The sequence below is a fragment of the Phoca vitulina genome, unplaced genomic scaffold (genome assembly GCF_004348235.1).
Source record: "Phoca vitulina isolate PV1807 unplaced genomic scaffold, GSC_HSeal_1.0 scaffold41, whole genome shotgun sequence".
Classification (NCBI taxonomy): Eukaryota; Metazoa; Chordata; class Mammalia; order Carnivora; family Phocidae; genus Phoca; species Phoca vitulina.
The window spans coordinates 5,505,814-5,531,626 of NW_022589744.1; the positions used below are offsets into that span (position 1 = coordinate 5,505,814).

Below are 25,813 nucleotides of genomic sequence, written 5' to 3' on the forward strand. Positions count from 1 at the left end.
TGAAGGTTTCACAGAGCAGTGAAGAGACAAGGGAACAGGGGACCTGCTGCGTGACGGCAAGCCACGTCCCACACTATGACAGTCGGTTAGACAGTCCACATACCGGCTGCTCAATGCTCCACGGAGCCAAAAGCTTTGTTTGCCTGGCTGGCTTTTTTCCCACCGAACTGTTTGTTTGGGTCTCCTGGAGACAGTCTGACAGCCCCTAAGCTCCTGGGCTTCACAGGTTTGTCAGGGAGACTGCTCAATTTCTAGGCTGAGACAGACTTCAAACAGGATGCTCTTCAAACAGAACACTCCACTGAGAGGCTGCCGGTGTTTTAAGAGAGTCCGGGAGAGCAGGACCCAGATGCACCCCAGCCTCAGCGTGGACTGCTGGTCCAGTTTGGACTCAGGGGAACAGGACTTGCAGAGACTGGATGTGAAAACGGTTTTGTGTCCATGGGGTTTTATGACAGTTCCAGGGACATCAGAACCTCATTGAGAACTTGGCTCCCCAGCGCTATCCAAGAGACTGGCTACCTTTGAACCCTAGCATCATGTTTGTTAGAGCAGAGGGATTCACGCGTTGCTCTAATGACTGAGGAGGTGACAGAAAGGCCTTCAATGCACTAAGACATCACGTGCCATTTGTGGTGGGAGGCAGAAGAGCGCAGGGACCGGGAAAGAGTGCTCTGCAGTCTGACCCTCGCTAGCTGTGCAACTCTGGCAACACCCCCGAGCCTCAGCTTCCCCATCTGCAGAATGGGACTAATAACAGCACCTTCCCCACGGGGCTGCAGAGATGAAACAAGAGAACGAACGCAGAGTGAAGCCTAGCACAGTGCCCAGCACACAGTTATGTGCTCAGTTCAGGTCAGCTGCGATGATGATGGTGGAGGTGGAGGGAGAGGAAGTGGCAGCAGTGGGGGAGGGGGTGGAGGCGGGGCAGGTGATGGCGGAAGCAGTCGCGTTGTCAAATGTAGGGACTTCTGCATCACACTGTGAGGAGTCACTCAGCCGTTGATTTGCCTGGCGTAGGGGCTGAGAGCTTGCCCCCAGAGAAGTCGGGAGAACTCCAATCATCTGCTTTGCACTTGGTTCCCTACGGGCCTGCTGGTGGCAAGGACGGAGGGGAGGAGAGAGACCGGTGCAGGGGGGGGTCTTGGGCACAGCCAGTCTATGCCACTTTGCCAGGTGGGTATTTCCCCACCACGGAGTCTCTGCAGGTAACGTGGAAGCCGTTCCCTGCAAGGAGCAGGATCCCCTCCATCACAAGCGCCACAGGAACCAGGGCATCTTGCCCAGTGAGGGGCTTACCCACCACGTGCCTTATCCCCACCCAGGCTCCCCCTTCAGGAACAGATGATAGAAGGCAAGGCTGAACCATGCCAGTGCGCTTCTCATACAAAGATCTCACTCCTGAGCTACAACGGGGCGGGGGGGGGGGGGGCGTGTGCTTGGCTGCTTCTCTAGGACCCTGTCATCCCAGCCATGCACTCCTTCACCCAGCGACCTGTGTCAGGCATCAGCTAACTGAGTTGTTGGGAGGAGGAATCCTGGAACAAAGCAAAACCAAACGAGCTTCTTGGGGATCAACCCCAGGACCTTAACCTCAGCAACGAGGCATGGAAACCAACACCCCCACAGATGGAACACCATACGAGTATTGTTTTGAATTTAGAAAGAAAATAAGCAAAACAGCCAAAATCTGATGGGCTCAAAGTTCCAAAATCCAGAAGCTTTGGCGCCGTGACTGACCCAGTTCACTTTTTGGTTCTGAGAACTTGGGCAGCTGAGCAGCAGGGAAACTAAAGGAGGAAGATGAACAATATTCGCTTTGACCTCTTCACTTTTCAGAACCCCTTTGACATCTCCCACCTTCAGTGACCCATAGGCAGCACCCGGGTCTGCCCCAGGAGGAAACTGAGGCAGCAGAGGTAACCCCAGTGGGTGGCTATTCCTGATAATGAGCCATAACAAGTCATATCACTTATGCACAGCTTGTCCCTCTGGGCCCCAAAAAGTCCCTGAGCCAGAGACACAATGTGCCCTAAGCCTTGAGGCAGAGCACACACTCACTCCTTCTCACCTCCTCCCACCTCAGCTGCTGGGGATGGAGCTGGAAAAGGAAGAGGGGCGGGGCAAGAGACCCAAGGCCTGGCTTGGGCTGTGCAGACTTTCAGTTTCTAACTGCATTTTATGGGAATCCTGCGTTTAGTTTTTTCTTCCTGTAATCGTTTTCCAAGTTGTCATGGCAAAAAAAAAAAAAATTCAGCCCTCATAAAAGGCAAACTCATTTGGGTTCCTCCCGTAAGTCACTTCGCTTAGACCCAACACCATCAGATGAGCCACAAGCTCGGTCCATCCAGGCAGCCCCTTTCCTCTTCTACCAAGAGGCACTCGGAGGCTAACCCAACACTGAGCAACCCACTCCTGCTGATTCAGTTGCAGCCCCAGCAGGAAATGAGCCGGCAAAAGGGATGGTGAGTACAGGGTGGGAGTGGGGAAGGAATAAGATGGGTGAACCCAGGAAGGCTAATACTCACGGGGCATCGGTGGACCAGCCAATACGCCTTCTCCTGGCAATCCAGTGCATACCTGTCTGCTTTAGTCCTTTCCTTTCCAGTCCTGAAAAGCCAAAAGCCACATAAAGGCCAGTAAGACTTCACATCTTTTGCTCAGTGATGTACCCCATTCCTGATGACCCAGACCACTCTCCTCACCTCTCCAAATAATCTGTGTTTGCAGTAATAATAATCACAGCAAACACTAACATCACACAAGTACTGACTCATTTAATCCCCCCAGTGACCTATTCCCTCTGACTTAGCAGCTCCAGGGACTACAGCAGAGAGAGACTGAATATGCCCCTTGGAGGGTCACACTGTCAGCAAGGAGCAGAGTGGGACTCAAACCCACATCGGGCCCTAGGGTCCCGCTCTGCCTGAGAGCAGAGCCCGTGCCACCACCCCAGCGTGACTGGCCCCAGCATCGGACCTCCACCACTTGCACCACTGCAGTGGGTGGAGGACATTCTGGACTGACATTTCACCCCCTGGCTTCATGTTTCACTGCGTTGATAAACAACATCGTCAACATCTGGACAAGTGGGCAGCAGGTCGTGCCCACGCTCAGTGCCGGGGAAAATGCGGGGCCTCGGGGGGTTGGGGGGTGGTCCATGTGTCTCCCCCCATCCAGGCCGCTCCGTCACTTCGGAGACCTTGTGCCAAGTTAGGGTTTTTCTAGAACCCACTGATGATCATAAAAGGTTATTTATTTTCCCTCTTTTCTCTGTCTCCCCTTTCCCCACGATGGAGAGGAAACGATGCGGCGCTCTCCTCCCAGGGAAGCCAGGCCACGTTAATGATCGTGCCATGGGTCCCATTCAGCACCATTTCCACGGCGACCTGCGCTCACACGCTGACGCTTGTATGCCCAGGCAACACGGGATGACGCACATGCCCTCCACAAGACAGAGACGGCAGATTTATGGGCCCGCTAGCATATTGTGAATAACATCATCACATCTAGAGAGCCAGATGGGTGGAGAGTGCCATTCCGGCGGGCTGTTTTGCCAGCCTCCCCTGGAAATTAAATATAAACACTGTCATTTCAACTTCTGTTTGCCAGCCTAACTGCATTTTCCACCAGGTTAACGACCCTATGGCCTCAGGAGGATGGGCCACAGACGGCCCAGGGCACTGTGGAGTCTCCATCATGCTGGAGAGCCCGGTAAATACAGTTGGTCGCTAATTGACAATAATGGTCCTTTCTGGCTTTGCTCTGCAGCTCTTCTGTGACAGATGCAGCAGAAGACACTGGCAGCCATCTGAAAGCCAGAAGGAGAGTCCTCACCAGAAAGTCAGCCCTGCCATAACCTTGAGCTTGGACTTCCCAGCTTCCAAAACTGCGAGAAAATAAATGTCTGTTGTTTAAGGCACTCGGTGTGTGGTGTTTGGTCCTGGAGGCCTGAGCGAACACAAACACATATGCTATGCCCTTGAGCAGCTTTTGGTCTAAACACTGAACAAAGAGGAAATAGATAGAAAATCACAAATTGCAGGATGAGCTCTCAGGAAAAGTTCAGGTGCTCTAGTGCAGAATCAGGGAGGGCCACTGTGGTGCTTTTTAAATATGTCTACAATTCGGGGGGCGCCTGGGTGGCTCAGGAGTTAAGCGTCTGCCTTCAGCTCAGGTCATGATCCCAGGGTCCTGGGCTCCCTGCTCAGCGGGAAGCCTGCTTCTCCCTCTCCCACTCCCCCTGCTTGTGTTCCCTCTCTTGCTGTGTCTCTCTCTGTCAAATAAATAAATAAAATCTTTAAAATAAATAAATAAATATGTCTACAATTCGGGGTGCCTGGGTGGCTCAGTCGTTAAGCGTCTGCCTTCGGCTCAGGTCATGATCCCGGGGTCCTGGGATCGAGCCCCACATCAGGCTCCCTGCTCTGCAGGAAGCCTGCTTCTCCCTCTCCCACTCACCCTGCTTGTGTTCCCTCTCTCACTGTGTCTCTCTCTGTCAAATAAATAAATAAAATCTTGAAAAAAAAAAATAAATAAATATGTCTACAATTCTTTGACACTCCTTCCATTGAGAGGGGGGTCTATGTCCTCCACTCCTGGAAACCAGGTGGGTTTCTTGGGACTTGTTCAACCAACACAGTATGTCAGAAATGGCCCTCTGTGATTTTTGAGGCTGGGCCATAAAAGGTGAGACAGCTACCTCCTCACTGGAATATTTGCCCTCGAGGCTTCCAACCACCTGTAAGCAATGTGACTGCCCCAGTACCACCATGCTGTGAGGAAGCACAAGGCACCCGGAGAGGCCCAGAGGCCCCGTGACAAGGACGAGAAATGCCCAGCCAGGGCTACAGGCCCCCAGCTCCAGCCCTTGGACTGCAACCACTTGAGAGACTCAGATCCAGGACTGCCCAGCCAAACCCTTCCCAAATTCCAGACCAATAGAAACCTTGAAAAATAATAGAGCGACTGTTGCTATTTTGAGCTACTAAGTCTTAGGATGATCTCTGTTCACTAACAACTAATCAGCAAAGCCTCTTTGAGCATGTGACATTCGAACTGAGAGATCTCTCTCTGAAGGGTGACAGGACCCTATCTGGGTTTCAAAAATGGGGGCAAATGGGAGCAGAGAGACCAGTTGGGAGGATATGGCCACAGCCTGGGTGACAGTGAGGTTGGTTCAACCAGGGCAGGGAGGTGGGGGCCGACAGAAGGGGGCAGGTGGGGCAGAAGGAATTTTGCCAGGGGTGGCAACAGGACCGGATTACTAGACACTGGGCATGGGGGTTTGGGGGCGGGAGGTAAATGGGGTTCCCTGCACTGATGTGGGTAACACTAGAGGAAGAGGTTTGGTGTATGAGGGAGAGAAACAGTCCAATATGAACAAGTTAAATTTGAGGTGCGACATCATCCTGAGATGTTAAGTAGCTGGATACTGAGTCTGGGGTTCAGAAAAGAGGTCTGTGTGGAGAGGCTCAGTATAACAAAATGGCTACCTCATGAGCCAACCTATACGGCCAACCTAATTTTGTGGTAAGACCCTGTGTTTGTATTAATCAGGGTTCTGCAGAGAAACAGAAACAGTAGACTAGATAGATAGGTAGATAGATAGATAGATAGATAGATAGAGGCATAATTTATTTATTTTAAGGAATAACACACATTGAGTAGTCTGGCAAGTCTAAATTCTGCAGGACACACCAGCAGGCTGGAGACCCAGGGAAGGGCTGATGTTGCAATTTGAGTCCAAAGGCAATCTGGAAACAGAACTCCTTCTTCCTCAGAAATCCTGTCTTTTTTCGTAAGGCTTTCAACTGATTAGTAAGGCCCACCCACACTATGGAGGCAATCTGCTTTACTCAAAGTCTACTGATGTAAATGTTAACCTCATCTAAAAAATACCTTCACAGGGGCACCTGGCTGGCTCAGTCGGTGACGCATGAGACTCTTGATCCCAGGGTTGTGAGTTTGAACCCCACACTGGGTATAGAGATTACTTAAAAATCAAAAATGAAAAAAAAAAAAAAAAATAACTTCACCGTGTCATCTTAGACTGGTGGTGGCCCAGCTATCTAGGCACCATGGTCTGGACAAGTTGACACACAAAATTAGCCACCGCAGACACGATATCTGAAATTGGAGGCAGGCTTTGAGTCAAGCAATGGAATTAGTGGGGAAAAGCCAGGATCTCAGAAGGAGACAGCCTTTTATGAATTTCTCATCCCAAGGCATCTAGAAGTTATGGAGGAGAAGATGTCCTATGACATGGGCAGCACGGAGCTTTATCTAGGCTGAGGCGAAGGCCCGAGTGGTGGGGCCTGTGGGAGCCACTGAGAATAGCCCTGAGCGGCACAGGCAGCTAGCGTGTCCTGAAAGGCATTTGTCAGGGTCTGCAGTCCTCAGGATCACTGGGCTATCCTGCTCAGAGCAGAGAGCTGGAGGAGGATGAAAGGGTTCTGGCCCAGTGTGGAACCCAGTAGAAAATCAAAACTGGTGCACTGACTGGAACTAAGTAATACTAGCCCAGGCTCGACCATTACCTCACAGAGTGACCTTGCCACGGACTGTTTAAACTCTCTAAGCCTCACTTTCCCCATTTGTGGATGTAGAGGTGACAAGAATTACTGCGGTGAGCACTACCCTCTCACCAACACGAAAGGAGACAGTACACAGGACTCACCCCATGAAGCCTTATGAACAAATACAAGTGATGGGAAGTTAGAGCATTCCCCCCAACTGCTCTGTCTCAAACATACCTAAGCAGAAACATGTCAATGGTGAAAGGCCCAGACCAGGTCTCTGAGTAATGCTCCTCTACCTGAATCTCAAGCCTCAGAGCAGATATTCCCCCTTCAAGGCAATAAAGCCATCTGCCATTAGAATTTTTCTGTTTCCGGACCCAGCACTTCTGCATAACAGCGCTCACCTCCTTGATGGCTTATTTTATGTGTCAACTTGACTGGGTTGCAGGATGGCCAGATATTTGGTCATATATTATTCTGGGTGTGCCCCTGATGGTGTTTTCAGAGGGGGGTATTTTAAGTTGAAGACCTGAATGGAACAAAAGGGATGATACTCCCCTAAATGACAAGGAATTCCTCCTGCCTGATGGCCTTGAGCTGGGACATCAGTCTTCCTGCCTTCTCAACTAAAACATCAGCTCCTGGGTCCCCAAACCGCCAGCCTTCAGACGAACCTAAACCACCAGCTCTCCTGGGTCCCCAGCCTACCAACTGCAGGTCTTGTAACTTCTCTGTAATTGTGTGAGCCAATGCCTTATCATAAATCTCTCAATATACATACATACATATATATCCTACTGTTTCTGTTTCTCTAGAGAGCCCTAACTAATCCCCACTACTCCAATCCTAAGGCTCTTGATGAGAGTCCACTGTCCAGCCCAACTATGCACCAGCAAAGGTAGACCTTCCAGAAACTGGACCTGCCAGAGTGAGTGAGCCTGGGCCAGCCAGACTTACCCATTTTGGTAATATATGGTATCAGTCTCCAGATATTCCTGACTCCCCTATGTCGCAGGCCCACGGTAGGATTGTACATCCCTATCCAAATGCCTTTAAAGTTGGGCACAACCATATGAGGAGCTGCTTTGGCTAATGATTTGTGAACAGAAGCGACATCCATCACTTGTGACCCGTACAGGCTCTGTCTCCCTCTGCTCCAGCAACAGGCAAAGCCTGGATGGTGCTGCTCCTTCAGCATGGCTTCTGGAGTGGGCACAAAGCACATCAGGGCCCCCACTAACCCACAGTGGACATGTAACACAAGCAAGAAATGAACCTGTGGTTTCATGCTTTCGGGACCTGGAGGCTGTTTGTTACGACAACCTGACCTTGTCCTGACTGATCCACTCTCTCTAACGTTTACATCTGGCTCTCAGAGACAAGGCAGAGCCTTCCAGGGACTTCCGGCTCTCGTTCTGAAGTGGACAGCAGGCAAATGAGAACTGCAGTGAGTGGTTCTACCGCTCAAATCTGCTTAAGATCTTTTTATGGCTCCCCATGGCCCTTCGCACAAAACAGTCTCATGATCTACTCCTGCTAACATCTTGGGTCTCACTTCTGTCCGTCCCAGGGTCTATGCTCTCTGCTCCAGCCACACAGAACTGCATCACGTAGGTGTTCCCTGGACTCCAGACTCTGGTTCTGTCTGCTTAGGAGATCCTTCCTTATACCTCACCCTTCCTCTCCATCCACCACCACCATCGTTCACCTGGAAACTCCTATGCAGCCTCCAGGTTCAATGTTGTTTCTCCAGCTGCTTCTGGAAACCCCTGTGTGAGGCACTCACTTCGGTGTAGCATCATGGCCTGTTTGCTCATCCACCTGACCCCAGACTGTGCCTTTATACTCCCCAGGCCTAGCCCAGTGTTTGACACATAACGCCCAATAAAGGTTTATTTGAATAAAAGGAAACAAAGAAGGAAGGGAGGAAAGAAGGACAACCAGTGGACAAACATCATCTTTTGCTTACCTGTATTGCTCTTTGGCCTGCATAATGACAAAGTCCCATTTGTAGTTAATTTTTTTATTCAAGAAATTGTAATTTTCCTAGAAATGGAAAATGAAAAGAACACTAAGCCCCATGACATACGCTGTGTGCAGAGGGCAGAGAGCTCTAAGTCACTGAGGGCATGCCTCTGGCCCTGCAGCAACCTAGCCCCAGCCAAATGATCTCCCATCCCAGCTTTGCAAAGACATGCATTCAAAGGGTAGCACCAAATTCTCAAAAAGCCTTTACAACAAAAGCCACACCCTGGCTTGGATTTTTTTTTTAAATAAATGTATCCCAAATCTGATTAGGAAGAGGAGAATAGAGTGGGAGAAAACACAGAAACTCAGTATTCAACGACAGAGCATCACAAATGCACAAAGACAAGTCCTAACATTGGCATGATGCTGGCTCTTCCAAAAATATGTCTGTAAATAATAAAAACACAGCAAGATTAATGCTGTCTGCCCAGAAATCTAGCCTTTTGAGGGCTTGGGTGTGTTCTTTGAGAAATCTGACTCATCTGGCCTAAAACAAAAGCTACACTATTGTTTTCCCATCACAAACTCAAGTTCAAATCTGTTCATCACATAATATCCATTATCATGCATATTAATTGTTTCATTGTTCTAGGACAGCAAAAGGAACTAGTAGCTATTGTGTGTCCAGTAGTCACTGAGGCAAGAGCTTAAATTACAGCAGGAGAAACTGAAGCTTGACATGGGGAGGAATTTATTTCAGGAGCTGCTTCTAAACAGATAGATGGATGAATGGTGGATGGATGGATGGATAGATGGAGGGATGGATTGTGGATGAATGAATGGATGGTGGATGGGTAGATGGATGGATGGTGGATGATGATGGATGGATGGATAGTGGATGGATGAATGGTGGATGTGTGGATGGATTGATGGTGGATGGATGGTGGATGATGGATAGACAGTGGGTGGATGGATGGTGGATGGATGGTAGATGATGGATGGATAGACAGTGGGTGGATGGATGGATGATGAATGAAGGGTGGATGGGTGGGTGGATGGATGGACATTTGGATAGATAGTGGATGGATGGATGGTAGGTGGATGGACGGACAGTGGGTGGATGGATGGATGGTGGATGAAGGGTGGATGGGTTGGTGGATGGATGGATAGTGGATGGATGGTTGGACAGATAGTGGATGGATGGATGGATGGTGGATGAAGGGTGGATGGGTGGGTGGATGGATGGATGGTGGATGGATGGCTGGATAGATAGTGGATGGATGGATGGATGGATGGATAGATAATGGGTGGATGGATGGATGGATGATGGATGAAGGATGGATTGATGGTGGATAGATGGCGGATGGATGGTGAATGGATGGATAGATGGATAGATGATGGATGGATGGATGATGACGGTACATATGATGTAGCAAAGGGGGAAGAGAAAAAAAACAGCTCAAGACTTTATTCCAACTATAACAACTTGTACTTGAAAGCATCTCTGTACCTTTTCATATTCTTCTAAAACCCCTTTCTTCTTCATATTTCGCTTGGCTAAATAGATGGCTGGAAAAGAAAACAATGACATTTTCCATCATCATCATATTTTAAAACTGCATCTGCAGGCTTTATGTGCATGAGGCTGCTGTGCTTGGCTTGGCGGGAAGAAGTCTCAGCAGACCCCTGCTCCCTTCCCTGAGAACACTCCCAGTACAGATGTGAACTGACATAAAGGTCATGATGACAGCAAGACAAATGTCACCAAAATGTGGCAAGTAAATAAGCAGCATGCTAAGCGCTAGCAAAAGCATAGGGGGCTGGAGTTTTACCATAGTCTGTATCTTCAGCCGGCCACTGCTGGGTGGGCCAGAAATATGGCGTCTACAAAAGAAACCAGGAAACCATACTTAAACACTGGGCTGTGACTGTCCCCCTGGGCCCCCAGCCCTGTGGCTTGAGATGAAACTACTTTAGCCCTCCCACCATTTCTAAAGTTCTGATCTGTGAGGATATGAAACCACACAATTACCTTCTCAGATAAGATTAATCCCATATTAACACCAAGGTCAAGGCCAAGACCTACCTGAAATCGGTAGAGGCTATTGTCAGGCTTGAGAACGAGATTCCTGGGATCTTGCAGGGGGTAAATGTAGCCATACTTGACAATAAAGTTGCCCAAGTTCTGTGCCTCTGAGAAGAAACAGTTAAGACATGGAAGTCAAGAGCAGACACAGAAGGCAGAAGCTCATTGCCCGACCCCCACACAGCACCCCAAACTCCAGGAGAGGTGCCCCCATCCTAACAGCACTTCATCAAGGAGTGAGGACAGTGGTTCCTGAACTTGGCTATGGGCAAATATCAGCTGCGGAGCATGGTAAGAGGAAGATTCCCACAGCCTGACCCCCGAGAATGACAACTCCTAAGTCCAGAGGGAGCCAGTGAACCCAAATGTTAATGGGTACCACAGGTGGTCCACTACAGGTGTTTGGAGAAGCTTCTTTGGGCCCTTTGGGTCTGGAGAAGTCCCCAGGAGCAGGGAATGTCTCTGACCTACAGAAAGTTCCTCACTCAAAGAGGAAAGCAAAGAGGAGGCCAAGTTTATTGTCAACTTCTTTCCCAAGCTCAATTCTGCTTGCATCCCAGGTCCAGATTCCATTCCCCCCCCACCTCACTTTAATTCCCACCCACCTTCACTGAGCTTGGAAACACAGTCTTGTTTCTGGATTTGCATCAGTTAAAGGAAAACTTTCCTGGCTCTTTCTCAGAGGCACCAATGAAGCAGGTGTCTTTCCATCCATCACTGAGAGAGAATTCCATCCCTCCAGTCCTCAGGCCCAAGGCCCCAACCCACATCCCATCCCCTATCTCAGCCTCCAAAGCCTGAGAAGACCTTCTCCCTATACCTCCTTCTTCATGTCTCACTCCCTCCATCATCAAGCCTCATGTTTTATGCCTTGTTGTAGCAACAGCCTTTTTTTCCAGTGGGAGGTCTGTTCCTCAGATTCTTTCTGTTCCAATCCATCCCTCAAATTGCTGCAAACATCCCAGCTTACATATGATTATCATGCATACTGCCATGCTCAAAAATCCCCCATGGCTTCCTATTACTTGTCTCCCAGATAAAACTTGGAATTTGCAGGGGCGCCTGGGTGGCTCAGTTGGTTAAGCATCCGACTCTTAATTTCAGCTCAGGTTGTGATCTCGGGGTCCTGGAATCGAGCCCCGAGTCAGGCTCAGTGCCGAGTCTGCTTGGAGTTCTCCCTCTCCCTCTGGCCCTCCGCCTGCTCACTCACTCTCTCTCTCTCTCTCTCAAATAAATAAATAAATCTTTTTTTAAAAAAGCTTGCAATTTGCAAACATGCCAACTATACTCCTATCCCTACCCCTCCTCTACCCTCCACACCCAGCTGAAGTCATTTCTCCCAATTTCCACTTGTTCCCACTCCCTGTCTCATTCATTCCATTTCTACACCACAGCTCCTGCTAGATCCCCCCGGGAAGACAGACCCTCAGGGCTCCCCTCCACAATTCACAAGCATCCCTTCTTTCGAAACCAGCTGTATGTGTGCATCACCCCCTCCAAGAATTCTGTCTTGGCTGATTCTTCCCCAATTACCCATTATTCACGTGCTCTCAATATTTTGTATGAAACAATTATTTTTTTCCCCCTGATTATCATGCCTTCATTTTTGATTCGGGTTGTTTTACACGTGAATGCCTTGTCTCTCTGATGTCAATTTCTCAGAGACAAAGGTTAAGCCTCTGCTTAGTCTCTACCCTCCAGAGCTTCTTTGGGGGCGCTGCACACACAGCTGTCCTTGTTGCCGGGGTGCCGGATGAGCTCTCACCCAGATTAGAGATCCAAAGCCGCTGGGCGATCCACTGTAGAACGTCACTTCCTGCAAACCAGAAGTATTTGGCCATTGTCAGAGCTTCTAAGCACATCCCCTGACCTCTACACCCTCCTCCACGCTGTTGCCTGACTGGTCTCCGCTGGGCTCAGCTGGGATCTCGTCCCTCTTCTGCTCCAAACTTTCAGGGACTCCCCTCCACTGCCCCCTACTATGTTCACTTCAAACCCTGCAGCCCATGATTCAGGGTCATCCAGGATCTGACTCCAGCCAGACTTCTCGTTGAACTTCCCCCACACACCCTCGATAGTACTTATTTTCTTACCTTACAACAATTTGCGCATGGACTGTCAGTCATCAGATAGGAAGTAAACAGCCTAAGTCTTAACACTGGAATAAAACCAGACCCAAGGCATGCTGTCTGTGGGGCTCCAGATGGACCCTGGTCACGTGAAGGTAAATCAGAGCAAGAGATGGGAGGAAACGTGGGGATGAGCTAAGGGTGAGGGGATGGTTCTCCCAGACTCCCAAGTTCCCAGGCGGAACTCCGAGGAGTCAGAAAATTCTAAATTCAGACCTGGCCTCTCAGGTCATTGTAAAGGTACTTTGGTCAAATCAGGAGGATGGGACGTATTTTGGTAACACTCTGAGGGCTGATTTGTAACTTTGGACAAGGGGATGTGGACTCCACCTGTAGTCTTGCCCTGGGCTCTGCAAGTCTTAGGGGCTGGTTGGGGAAAATGCAGAGTGAAGACTGGTGTGAAAAAAAGCAGAAGAGGCTGACAGGGAGGAGATCAGGAGAGATCAGAAGAGAACGAGCACCCCCCTCCCACCCGTCCCCCAAGGATTCAGTTTTATCTAAGGACCAAAGCAAGCCAAGTTCCACCAACAATCCAGAACTGTCATTGGACCGCAAGGAAGCTGTGCGCTTCCGCCTCACCCTGGGCCCTGCAGCCCCATAAGCAGAACAGGCTCCTTGGAGGAGGAGGGCAATAGCAACTCCGAGGAAAGATAAGATGCCCTGGAACCAACCACTCCAATTCAGATGCCATCTTGCAAACACCAATGACCACATGTTCCAGCAACTTCAGCCTGCTTTACAAAGGCCAAGCTTGGCCCTGACTGCGTGGGAACTGGCCCACAGAACATACCAAGAAGGAGGAGCCAGGTCTGAGACCCCACTGCCTGTGTCCTTGTGGCTAAACTTTTCCAAATACTTCCCTCCTCAGTGGTAGTGAAGGGGCATTTCTTCCGGGCCCCTCCAGGGAAGGCCCTTATGACCCACTCACACACTGTCTGGGCTTAATTACCTGCCCATGGCATGGCTAAGGATGGACAACCTACAATTCTTATCTTCCTCTCCATGCCTGGGGGCACAAGTGTCCAGAAATTACCTCTGTCTATGCCCACATGCCCACCATTATTGCTCTCAGTGGGTTCTCGTCTGTTGCTCTTAGTTTCATTCACCCCTGGTTGGCTGTCCTAAAGCAAAATTCTTCATCTCAAATCCTACATAAACTCCTAGCTAGGACCGGCTGTTTTAGACTTTCCACCTGGGGTCTCCTTGAATGCTACTCAGAGGTATGCAGACCGAGAGAGAGAGACCCAGGCAGACAGCAGACTGATTAGCGCTCTCCACCAAGGAGCCGAGGGTTTTCTCATCCATTTGACTGCTTCCTAAAATAGACCAAATAAGATTACAGGGCGACCAGCATCTGCACCACGTGGTCTGTGTAATAGCGCGGCAAGCTCCCAGGTCAGCCACCTTCATCCCCAGAAGTCCTGGGTCACCTGCCACCCAAGGAGTTGGGTGCTGATTACCCAATTTGCTTGTATCAGAGCTGATGCAAGACCCAAGGCTTCCCCCTGAGTCCTGTTCCAACGGCAGCTGAAATTCACTCACAGGAGGAACAGGAAAAAACATGACAGGTGGGCAGCCTCGCCCAAACCCGGCAACCAAGTGTGCCCTGTGTGCAAGGAAAGAAAGTAGTTTATGCATACTGACAGCGGATAAGGGGACAGACACTGGAGTCACATTGCTGGGGTCAGATCCAAGCTCAGCCATGTGCAAGTTTAGTAACCGGGGGACCAGTGGCTGAACCTCTCCGCTTGTCCATGGCCCCATCTGCAAAAAGCAGATGGTCCCATCGACCCCGAACTTGATCGTGGGTATTAAGTGACACAGTGTGGGAAGTTGCTAGTTATCACCACACATCAAGCATCTGTGCTTGCTGACAGGCCGCGGGCCGAACTTGGACCTCGAGCTACAGATCGCCAACCCCGCGTGTGGATGGTCCCAGGCCAAGACTAAGTCACAAGATACATTACCTGTCATGGCGTGAGGGACACTGGTGACCAGAACCTTCTGGCTCTGCATTCTGACCCCCGTCTCCGGGTTCTGCATGTCCTTCACTAGGACTTCGATCTGCAAAACAGAACCAAAAGCACTAGCTGACCAGAACTGTTTCAAAAGCCAAGCAAGGCCCCTTTCTGCAGCACGGAGGGAGCAAACGATGGGAAGGGGAGTCCATGAGGAGTTTGCGACCCGGCTGGACACTGAGTAATTCCAACACAACTAGATTCAATGTGTGATTCACAGACACACACACCCTTGCTGGGTGCAGGAGCTCGGAGAAGTGTGCCCGGACTTGGAGATTCTGCACAGGCTCAGAGGAGAAGGGGAGGCTCAGAAAACGAGGATTTTGCTGGACAGAAAGTGAGAAGCTACAGACACCAGTGCCCAGGGCGAGAGAGGGACAGACAACGGGGGCAGATGATGCAGGAACGACAGCCAGGGGCCGGATCACAACAGGCCTCGAAGGCCACTCCCGGAGTGTGCACTGGGCTCCCGCAGCGACTGCTGGGCAGTGACATGGTTCTGCCCAAGCTCGGGAAATGTGGCCCACGACAGAGAAGAACGCTGAAGTATGAGGAAGTTTGCCAAGGAGGAGAAAAGGGGGGAGATCCATTTGAAGCTACTGCAATGGTCCCAGAAAGAAATGGCAGGGCTCCCCGCTTGCCACTTCTGCCCCATGGTATCTTCTCAGGTGGGCAGCCAGAGAGAGTCGTTCAATTATTTTAGAAGGTGTCACTCCTCTGCTCGAAACCCTGCATCAGCCATTCCACTCAAGGCAATGGCAGGGTTCCCCTACTGGTCTATGTGGTTGGGACCCCTTCCTCCCTTGACTCTCCCCCCACCACCGCCCAGCTGGCTCCCTCCGATCCAGCCACACTGGCCATCTTGCTGCTCCCTGCCCATGCCAAGCACATACCCAGCCTTCTGCCCCAGGGCCTTTGCTCTGGCTTTTCCCTGTGCCTGGACTGCTCTTCCCTATGTAACTAACTCACTCACCACCTTCTTCAGCTAACATGCCCAGGAGGTCCACCCTGACCATCCTACTTAACACTACAACCTTGAACTCCTGGCATTCCTGATCCCCTACTCGCTTTTTCGAGAGCACTCACCCTCTAACATGGGAAATTATCTGCCTATTGATCACAGTGTTTACTGTGTGTCTCCTTTGTTCCTAGAACGTAAGCTCTTCAAGGGCAGGTCTTCTGTCCGTTACGGCCCGATGCTGTTATCGTGCATGCTGGCATAGTGCCGGACACGTAGCTGGGACTCAATACGCAGCTGGTGCACGAGTTAATATGTAAATGAAGGCAATGCCAGGGGCGACAGGAAGGCACCGCTCTTAGAGCCCTAGTTAACTCGAGTGAACTGTACTTGCAAGTGACTGACTTGTTCAGTGAGGGTGGCAAAGTTTGTAACTCCTATGCTCAGAGTTGCCGGTTCCCAAAATAGAAAATGTAGGAAGTGCCAAAAAGAAGGTGCGCCTTCGGAGAGCCAAAGCTCCTGCTTTGGAATGCTGACTGAGCTCGCCACGGTGTCTGGGGGGTGACAGGCAACAAATGCCCCAAGCGTGAAAGAGATAAGGGTCAGAGATACGAATTAGTCACGAGCATTGGAGAGAGAGGTGAAGCAAAGTGAACCAGTGAGCTGTCCAAGGGAGAGCGAACTTTATGCAGGAAGACATCCATCCACAAGGATGGCCCTGGTGCTCTTTATGTTTTTTTAATTTTATTAATAAAAAATAGTTTTCCACTTGAAAAATTTAAATGGAAGTAAAATCAACCGAAGGATATTTTAAAACAAACTGGATGGGTTGGCACAGTTAAAAAAAGACAACCCACGTGTGTCTCCTGTCAATGTTTGTCATGAGCACTGACAAAGCCTCACGTATCCGAGGTTTCAAGCTGCCTGTTCCCCCAGAAAACCCCTCACTCCTGAAGAAACCACACATCTCCCAGCCTGCCGTGTGCTTACTGTGGTCAATCAGTCATTCAACAACCAGGCAGTCACTCTGGAAAACCAAAGATAAGGCGATGTGGTCCCTGAGCCCAAGGAGCTCACTGGTGCAAGGATATTATGGGACAACGTGGGAGGTACAGTGATGAAGGTGAGTTCAGGGTATGGTAAGAACACAACAGCGCCAGGAGAGGGTCAGGAGTGGGGACTCCTGGAGCGAATCTTAAAAAGATGAATAGGAATCAGGCACCAGAAAGTGGGGGAAATGGCTCCGGGGATAGCAGGAGCAGAAGCACAGAATACGAATGGGCAAGTAGGAATGAAAACCTTCCCCGTCCTTCTCCGTCCGGAAACCCTCTCCTGCAAATAGCTGGATGTATCCTCCTGGAGGGCTGCATCTCAAACCCAACCTGGCCACGTTCCAGCTGCTACCCAAACCAAAACAGGTCACTGATTCACCTGCTTCCCCCCAATTTAACTAACTGGGTTATCTCATCATTATTCTCCTGCTTTTAAATAAAATAACACTCCCGCGCTCCGTACAGCCCTTTACAATTACCAGTCCTTTAGACATTGCATGGTGGCTGTGGTACAAAGAAAAGAAACCCATGGTTCTCACAGCTCCATGGGGCTTCCGTTCTCTACTAACTGTGGGATTTCACTGAACCTCTCTGAATGTCCTTTCTCTACCGTAAAATGGGGACAGCGATAGTCTATGCCCAGGTAATTAACACGCTTTCGCAATCTCTTAGAATCTCATTAATTGTGTAAAAATGTTTTACAAGGACAGATATGTTATATACTCATAAAGATATATACTTTATGAGGGCGCCTGGGTGGCTCAGTCGGTTAAGTGTCTGCCTTCAACTCAGGTTGTGATCCTGAGGTCCAGGGATGGAGTCCGGTGTTGGGCTCCCTGCTCAGCGGGGAGTCTGCTTCTCCCTCTCCCTCTCCCTCTGCCTTTCCCTCCCATCCCTCTCTCTCTCTCTCAAATAAATAAATAAAATCTTTTTTAAAAAAAGATATATACTTTATCAGGAGAGATTCATGTTAGTGGTTATGGTTGGAACCATTAATATTAGTAGCTTTTGTATAATTAATGCATCTTTGAAACTTTGCATGCAGGCTGTTTAGATGCCTGCGAATAAAAACCCTGCTCTCCTCGCTGTTCAAATACAGGTATTTATTGAGCATGATTAAGTGTGCTGCACTGTGAGGGGGGTGATACAACAAGGTAAAAGACATTCTCCTAGTCCACAGAGGACTGGGAAGACATTTGTATGAAAATAAAAAGTTAACTAAGATACGTGCTAGAGATCTGGGTGCAGAAAAAGCCCAGTTCAAATCCCTGCTCAATGTAGAAGCTAAGTAAATTGCTAAATTTCACTAAGACTCATTTCTCTGTAAAATAGAGATTACAATAGTACCTATATCATCAGACGGATGTCACGAAGATTATCTGAGATTCAGCATGAAGAGCACTTAGTATGGTGCTATGCACAGGCTATTTAGTGGATAGCAAGTGCAGGCTGAATTAGGCACCAAATAAAGGGGAAGGTGCTAACTGCAATAGGAACCAAGAGACGAGAAGGATGGCTGAGAAGATCTCCAGAAAATGTGCATGGAGAGTGAACAGGATCTTCCTAGATGGTGAGGATGGGGCTGTGTACTCCAAGGGAGTATAGAGGGAGTACAGATGGTCTGAGGAGGCCCTGGGCTTCTCTACGCAGGAATGTGAAGAGATCGGACTTGGAACCCTTGTGCATCGCTGGCGGGAATGCAAGATGGTGCAGCTGCTATGGAAAACAGTACGAAGGTTCCTCCAAAAATTAAAAACAGAATGACCAGCAATCCCACTCCTGGGTGTATATTGAAGAGACTTGAAATCGGGATCTCAAAGAGATATTAGCCCTGTCGTGTTCATGGCAGCCAAGACGTGCAAACAGCCTAAATGTCTGTCAACAAATGAATAAGGAAAATGTGACAGAGACATACAATGGAACATTGGTCAGCCTTTAAAAAGAAGGAAACTCTGCAACAATAAGGATGAACCCGGAGAACATTCTGCTATGGAGAACATTTTGCTAAGGGCAATAAGCCAGTCACAGAAGGACTGCATGATCCCACTTATGTGGCATACCTAAATTCACAGAATCAAAGAGTAGGATGGTGGTGCCAGGGGCTGGGGGAAGGGAAACGGGGGGCGTCGCCAACCAACAAGCATCAGGTTTCAGCTAAGCAAGGTGAAGAAGCTCTAGTGATCTGTTCTGCCACATGTAAGGGGGTAGATACAGTAAGTGTTCTTAGCATAATAAAATACAATTTTAAAAAGAGGGATCGACAGAGACTGACCCAGCTGCACTGGAGGTGAAGGGTCACGCAGGGGAGCAAGCCTGAGGGCAGGCTGCACCTGCCCAGACACTTTCTAGGCTCACAGATTGTTTGGGAACAGAAACTATCCATTTCGGCTCCATTCAGAGCTGCCATCCTTGGCCTTCTGCAGGGTCAGGGCTTGGTAGCGTCTTGGCCACTGGGTCAGCCTAGAGCTTCCAGCAGTGAAGGAGCAAAGGGGCGAGCCCAGCACTTCTCCTCAACACGGGGGACCAAGAAGCAACAGATGGCGGGAGTCACTCCTTCCGCAAATTTACAGGCTACTCCAAGAAGTGCCTGATTTTCTGAGGTGCGGGCTTCGGCCTCCCCTTTCCCACATTAGCTGCCAGATGAAATCCCATATTTGTTCAAAAAATTTTTGGATGAAACAGCCGTGTTTCATAGAAACAGGGGGCCCAGATATTGGAGAAGAAAGAGAAATTGCCTTATGAGTGAGAAATCTGAATTCCTCCGAGAGAAAGCCGGTGGATTGGATTCCTTCTCTTCACGTTAAGGAAAAAAAAAAAAATCCAGTTATAAAGAGTTTGAAAATAATCTTCAGGGGAGGAATAATGAGAGTTATTTTAAAAACACAATGAGGGGAGTCACATTTCTCTCCAGCAGGTGTGTCACCGTTCACAGAAAAGAAGGGCCGGTGGGAGGAGGGAGCATCACGTGAACCTCGAGAACACTTTGAGGGCGTTCAGCCCGGTGCAGTTCCAATCAATTTTCCTTAGAACTTTCCTCAGATAAATTCCTCTGAGGAGTCTCCCCAGTCACCCAAGGAGACAATGAAAGACTCTGTTATGGGCTGAACTGTGTCCCCCGCAAAATTTGTATGTTGAAGCCTTAATCCCCAGTACCTCAGAATGTGAGTGTATTTGGGGAGAGGGTCTTAAAGTGGCCATTAAGGTAAAATGAGGTCATTAGGAGGGCCCTGATGCAATATGACTGCGTCCTCATAAGAAGAGAGATTAGGACACGGGTACGTACAGAGAGAAGGCCATGTGAGCACACGGGGAGAAGGCGGCCATCGGCAAGCCAAGGAGCGAGGCCTCTGAGGAAACCAGCCCTGCCGACACCTGCTCTCGGATTTCTAGCCTCCAGAGCTGTGAGGAAATCAGTATCTGTCATTTAAGCCACAGAGCCCATGGTACTTTGTCATGGCGGCCCGAAAAAAAAAGAGTAGACTCTGCATTCTCTCATCCACTCCAAGAGAATCCCAACCGTTTCCAAGTTCTCCAAAGAGCCAGCGAGAAGCCCTGGCCTTTCTACTCCAAAAGGCTGCCAACTCTCACACCTCCCCCTGGTGTCCCGTGGGCGTCCCCGGAAGATGAGGCAGAGGCCGGTTCCCCACCATCAAATGTCAAGGCCCACTCCCAACCAGACTCAGCCAAATCTCCTTCCCAGGCACAAATACATGGCGCACGGCCAGGCGGTGCTGGGCCACCTGGGACCCTGTGTTGGGGGACAGGGGCGGGGGGGGTGCTGGCCCCACATTCCCTCTCTCAGAAGCCAACGTGCTGTGCTGTGACTGCAGGCGTGCGAGGGAACCCCGACATCCCAGAGGAGAAGCCACGATGGCTTTGATGCCCCGACATCCCACCCTCCGCGCCCACACCGCTCCTCACATTAAGGAGCTGTCACTCGCTGTGCAAGATCTCCGGGCCTGGAATTTTCCTGCAAGCCGGAGAAGGCTCCCAGGGGGATGATAATAATCAGTCCTTCTCTACACAAAGAGGGGCAGAGTGACCCAGAACCACCGGGTCGTTTTGCGAACAGACAGGAAGGTGCTCCTGCTAACCAGCAGGGCTACCCAGAGGCCAGCTGACGCCCCGCCACCTCACCCCGCCGTCTCGCACACCCTCGTGAGCCGATACCCTCATCGGGACTCAGGGGTCTTTCCCCAAGTCCTGCTGCTCTTCCCACCTTGGTCAAAGGCCCAGGATGCATTCTAGATGGCCCCAGATAATAGCAGCCAACTTCTGTTGACTCTGCTTTTGTTTCTGAGGTGCATCTTACCTGCCCCACTAAATCCTGCCTCATGGGCCGCTCAAACCTCCCCTCTGGACCATCAGGCTCTGCCTTCCTGGCATCTGCCTTTCGACTGGCACGTCTCCAGCCCCCAGTGTGTCGTCCTCCAGCCCAGCGTCCCCAACCACAACACTACTGACATTAGGGCCCAGACCATTCCTCACTGTGGGGCCAGCTCTCCTGTGCATTGAGGGATGGCTAGCAGGACCCCTGCCTTTCTTTACGCTCTGGATGCCAGCAGCACCTTCGTCCCCAGATGTGACAACCCCAAATATCTCCAGATCTTGCCAAACGTCCCCAGGATCTTTCCGTTCAGCCATACAGTCAAATCCCCCAGAAACTTTTTTAAAAACACCAATGCCTGAGGGCGCCTGGGTGGCTCAGTTGTTAAGCATCTGCCTTCGGCTCGGGTCATGATCCCGGAGTCCTGGGATCGAGCCCCACATCGGGCTCCCTGCTCGGCGGGAAGCCTGCTTCTCCCTCTCACACTCCCCCTGCTGTGTTCCCTCTCTCGTTGTCTCTCTCTCTCTGTCAAATAAATAAATAAAATCTTTAAAAAAAAAAAAAAAAACCACCAATGCCTGGGTTCAGCGGCACTTAATGACTTAACTACCTGGTAAATAAATCAGAAACTCTAAGGACGGGGGACTTGATATCGATCTATTATAAGTGCAGCCAGTGTGGAGAAGCACTTGGACCCTCAAACCAGAATCATCCTTCCAGCACGTAAACCGACTCATTTTAAAACCTCAGACGGCTTCTCACTGAACGCAGAAAGCATCCAACTCCTCAGCACGACGTCCAAAGCCCCCAGGTCTGGGCCCTTCTTAACTAGCAGCCTTAGCACCCAACGACCTCCTGCTAACCCAGCCCCTGATGGCTCTCCCACACCAGCGTGCTGCTTGACACATCTGTTTTGTATCTGCCTCTTTGCATCTGCTCATCTTCCCATCCTCCTGGCAAAGAAAACTAATTTCTTGTACCTCAACTCCGTTACAACCCCCCTTGTGACTTGACCCCCTCACCCCAGGCAGAACTGACCATCCCCCACTTTGTGTGACCTGTAGATGCGTATCTTTGTGTGTGTGTATCTCCTCTTACGAGGTCTGCCACGATCTTGAGAACACTTCTCTCCTTACTTATAATTCTGTCTTTCTCTGTTAGACTCTAAGCTCTGGGGGGAAGGGGCCGTGCCTTAATCTCCACAGGGTCCCCAGCCCCTGGCATGGCGCCTAGCACATAAGTGCACAGTTATGTATGCGTGTTGAATGAAAGAAGGATACAAGCAAAAGATATCCTGCTCCGCCCACACCTCCTAATATTTCTGTTCCTGCGCTCCCTTCCCAAGCAAAAGCAGATGCCAGAAGCCACACCAGGAAGCACAGCATCTAACAGAAGGCTTCTCCACGTGGTACCACAAAAGTCAATGCCCCGGTGTTTCCCAAGGGCAGCAGTGACTGGTACTGGCAGGGATGGTGATCTGGACATCACAGAGGGGACCGGCCAGCACTGGTTCAGGAGCCCACACGTGTGGCAGCCACAGGGAGCAGTCCACCGTGTGTCACACACACACTGAGCACATGCCATTCCCTCTGCCTGGAACATCCTTCTCTTTCTCTCTGCCTAGAACCCCCACTTATCCTTCGGCTCTTGGCTCCACATCCCCCATGCACTTAAGTCAGGCCTTCCCACAGCCTCCTCTCTGCCCCAAGCTCATAGCATAGTATCGCATTTTGGCAACAGATGACAGTCAGTCCTGTATTTTTCCTGGTTCCACCCCTTAGTGGCTGTATGACTGGGGCAAGTCACCTCTCTGACCTTCAGTTTCCTTCTCTGTAAATGGTGATGATAATGACTGACTTGTGGACCGGTTGGGATAATGCAAGTAAGCCCCTACTACGGGGACAGAGCACACATTATAAATAGTCACTGAACATTTAATTGAATATTCCTTGAGTAGCGAATGACACTGCACCCATGTCCACATTCCTTTGGTCTGGGTCCTTCTCCAGAAGGCTGGACATCTAGTTCAGCTGGCTCATCGTGAAGGACCCCCTGGCAGGGCTCTTGAGACCGGCTCTAAGGAGCTCTGGGTGGGACCTGACTGGGGACCTCAGAACACACAGACAGGCAGGTCCCTCCCCACAAGGCAAAGGGAAAGAGAAGTCCTGGGGGTGTGGGCAGTCTGTGGGGCAGCGAAGGAAGTGGCTCAGCTCCAGGGGCTGGGGAGAACCGGCCTTCACAGCGGAGGAGTGGGAAGTTGGCAGGTGAGAAGGGCAGAAAGGGCTTTCCCAGGAGAGGAGCCTGAGGTATGAGAGGGCACAGGACTGAGGCTGCTTTGTTTTGTTTCCCTGGAGGGCAGGTCGGTGGGAGGGAAAGAGAGATGGGTCAAAGCAGGATCCCAAGTGCCTGGGCTGAGCAGGTTGTACTTGATCCCGGGAACATGGGAAGCCAGTGGAGGGTTTTAGGCTGAGGAGATCAGCGTTAGCTTAAGAATGAAAATCAATGCGTTTATGAAGCATACTGTGGAGGTAAGCAGGCTGGGGGTTGCGGAGGGAGTCTGGAAACCAAGACACCAGCCAGAAGGCCAGGTGAAGAGAGGAAAATTTACCAGATAACAGTCATGATGGAATAGAGTGTCGAGATTCAGAAAACAGAATGTCTCCAGACCATTGCTCTCTGAGCCCCCAAGCCAGAGCTGCCCAGGAGAATCCTGGAAGATGATTTATGGCTTTCAGATATCAGACTTCGGTGGTTTCTTCTGCTTTTAGGAATTGGTGTCTGCGATACAGGCTCTATGGATTCTTTTTATGGATGAGCCTCACACCTCTACTACCTGGAATATGCACCAGCTTCTTGAAGTAGGTGGTCTACGTGTTGACCGACTGTCTCCATCATGCCTGGGACTGTCCAGGTTAATTTAGCACTGAAAGTCCTGGTCAAATCAGGACAGTTGGTCACCTACTACACCAATCTGCTGAGCTCCAAGGGCTCAAAGCAGGGCTCTTAATTGTCACAAAGCATTCAGCTAATTCTACTCAACAAGATAAGCCTAAAAAGGTTGACACTGCACTGTGAAATACGGCTGTAGAAGGGATGAAGGCTGGGCAAGTGACCTGGGACCTAATCCTTTGTCCATCTCCTCTGACACTGATTATCTCAAAAGTCCAGAACAAAAAGGAGCCAGTTGGAACCCAACACATCACCCCACAAGGTGCATGCCACATCCCAAGTGTCCACGGGATGGATACCGGGTGCCTGGCCACATGGTCTGAGAAAGCCTTTGCAATGGAAGGGAAAGGCTCTGACTCCTGCTGCCAACACAGACAGATCTGAGATACACAAGTACACACACTTGAATGAGGAATCTAGAGGCTCTGGGAGCAGGGTGTCCCTTTATTCTACAAATCACACCGTTTTTGTGGTCTATGTGTACACACCACACACACTCCAACTTAAAAATACTGCAATGTGGGATTCGAAAAATAGCAAAAAAAAAAAATGTTAATTCAACATCTGGGAACCTTATGATAATATCAGGATTCTGCCTGAAATCTGACACAGCCTCGGCTTAAATGATTTCGGGCACCTTCCTCTCCAGAGTAACAGGTTGTTTTCCAGTTTCCAGCGGACCATCGCCCTTGGCTTCAGATTCTCAGCTACAAACAGGTTACGTGGAAACCTAATTATCGTAGTCTTTAACACACACACACACACACACACAGCAAATAAGTCATTTAATAACACCAAGCAGCACTAACGGACCACAGGGATGCCCTCCCCTCCCGGCCACGCGCCCCGCGCCTCCCCAGCATCTCCGCGGACACTTCCCAGAGTTGGGACCCCGCGCACCTCCCAGGGCCCAGGGCACCGGACCGCGCTCACCTTCTGCAGAAATGCCATCCTCGGCCTGTACTGTTGGCCTTGGTGTCGGATCGTCATCCTGGACCCGCGATGAACGCCGAACCAGAACCCGAGCGAACCGCAGGAGGGGAACCCCCGGCGAAGGCACCCGCGCGCCCCGCACACGCCCCGGCGTCCCGGCAGGAGGAGGGCGGCCCGGAGCGCGGGGCGGGGGTGGCTGCTGCCGGCGGCGCCCCTTCCCTCGGCCTCGGCCCCCGCCCCGGGAAAGCCGCTGGAATCCGCGCCAGCCAATCAGCGCGCCGCGCCGCGGGCTCATTAGCATGAGCTGCGCTTGCGCCCATCTGCCGCCAGGGGGCGGTGTCTGGCCCCGGTGGGACGCCGCGGAGCCTCAGGTGAGACCGGCTTGTGCCTGGCGCCCTGCGAGTGGGAGCATCTGTCGCAGATAGTGGCCTTTTCACCTGGGGCAGAAGTCTGTTATGTGCAGAAGTGAGACAAAGCAGCCTCACTAATGACCGCGGTGGGAAAAATGGTCTTTCCCATCCCAGCTTTGCCACTGGCTAGCTGGGCAACCTTAGGCAAGTTTCTTAAATTCTAAGCCTCAATTTCCTTACCTGAAAGGTAAAAATGAAAAATGGAATGGTCATATCCAACAGACGGGTTGCTATATCATTTAATGGGGAAATGTGTAACACAGTGCTCGGTCCTCAGCAAATGTTTAGCAGTGTCTAGGGAAACAAATCATAAGTTGATTGGTGAGGTGTTGGTTAATGAAGGAGGGGAAAGAAGGAAGGAAGGAAGGGAGGGGGGGAGGGAGGGAGAGAGAGAGACAGGAAAGATGCAGTCACTACTGGGCCAGCTGCCTGATCTAAGCAAGTTATATTTTCCTTCTCTGG

The 25,813-nt window shown here is 50.5% G+C and overlaps 1 protein-coding gene across 2 annotated transcripts in view; it reads right to left on the reverse strand.

Annotated features, from left to right (window-relative positions):
- The window catches only part of RGS9 (regulator of G protein signaling 9), a 65,193-nt gene extending 40,048 nt beyond the window's left edge, over positions 1-25,145 (reverse strand). For both annotated transcript variants that reach the window (XM_032429709.1, XM_032429708.1), the window contains exons 1-8: positions 24,942-25,145; positions 14,672-14,768; positions 12,341-12,391; positions 10,576-10,682; positions 10,322-10,373; positions 10,000-10,058; positions 8,491-8,567; positions 2,529-2,610 (exon numbers count right to left, since the gene is read on the reverse strand). In XM_032429709.1, coding sequence (XP_032285600.1) covers positions 2,529-2,610; positions 8,491-8,567; positions 10,000-10,058; positions 10,322-10,373; positions 10,576-10,682; positions 12,341-12,391; positions 14,672-14,768; positions 24,942-24,998 — 582 coding nt within the window. In that variant the 5' untranslated portion in view covers positions 24,999-25,145. The remainder of the gene's footprint in view (positions 1-2,528; positions 2,611-8,490; positions 8,568-9,999; positions 10,059-10,321; positions 10,374-10,575; positions 10,683-12,340; positions 12,392-14,671; positions 14,769-24,941) is intronic.
- Positions 25,146-25,813: the final 668 nt, after the last annotated feature.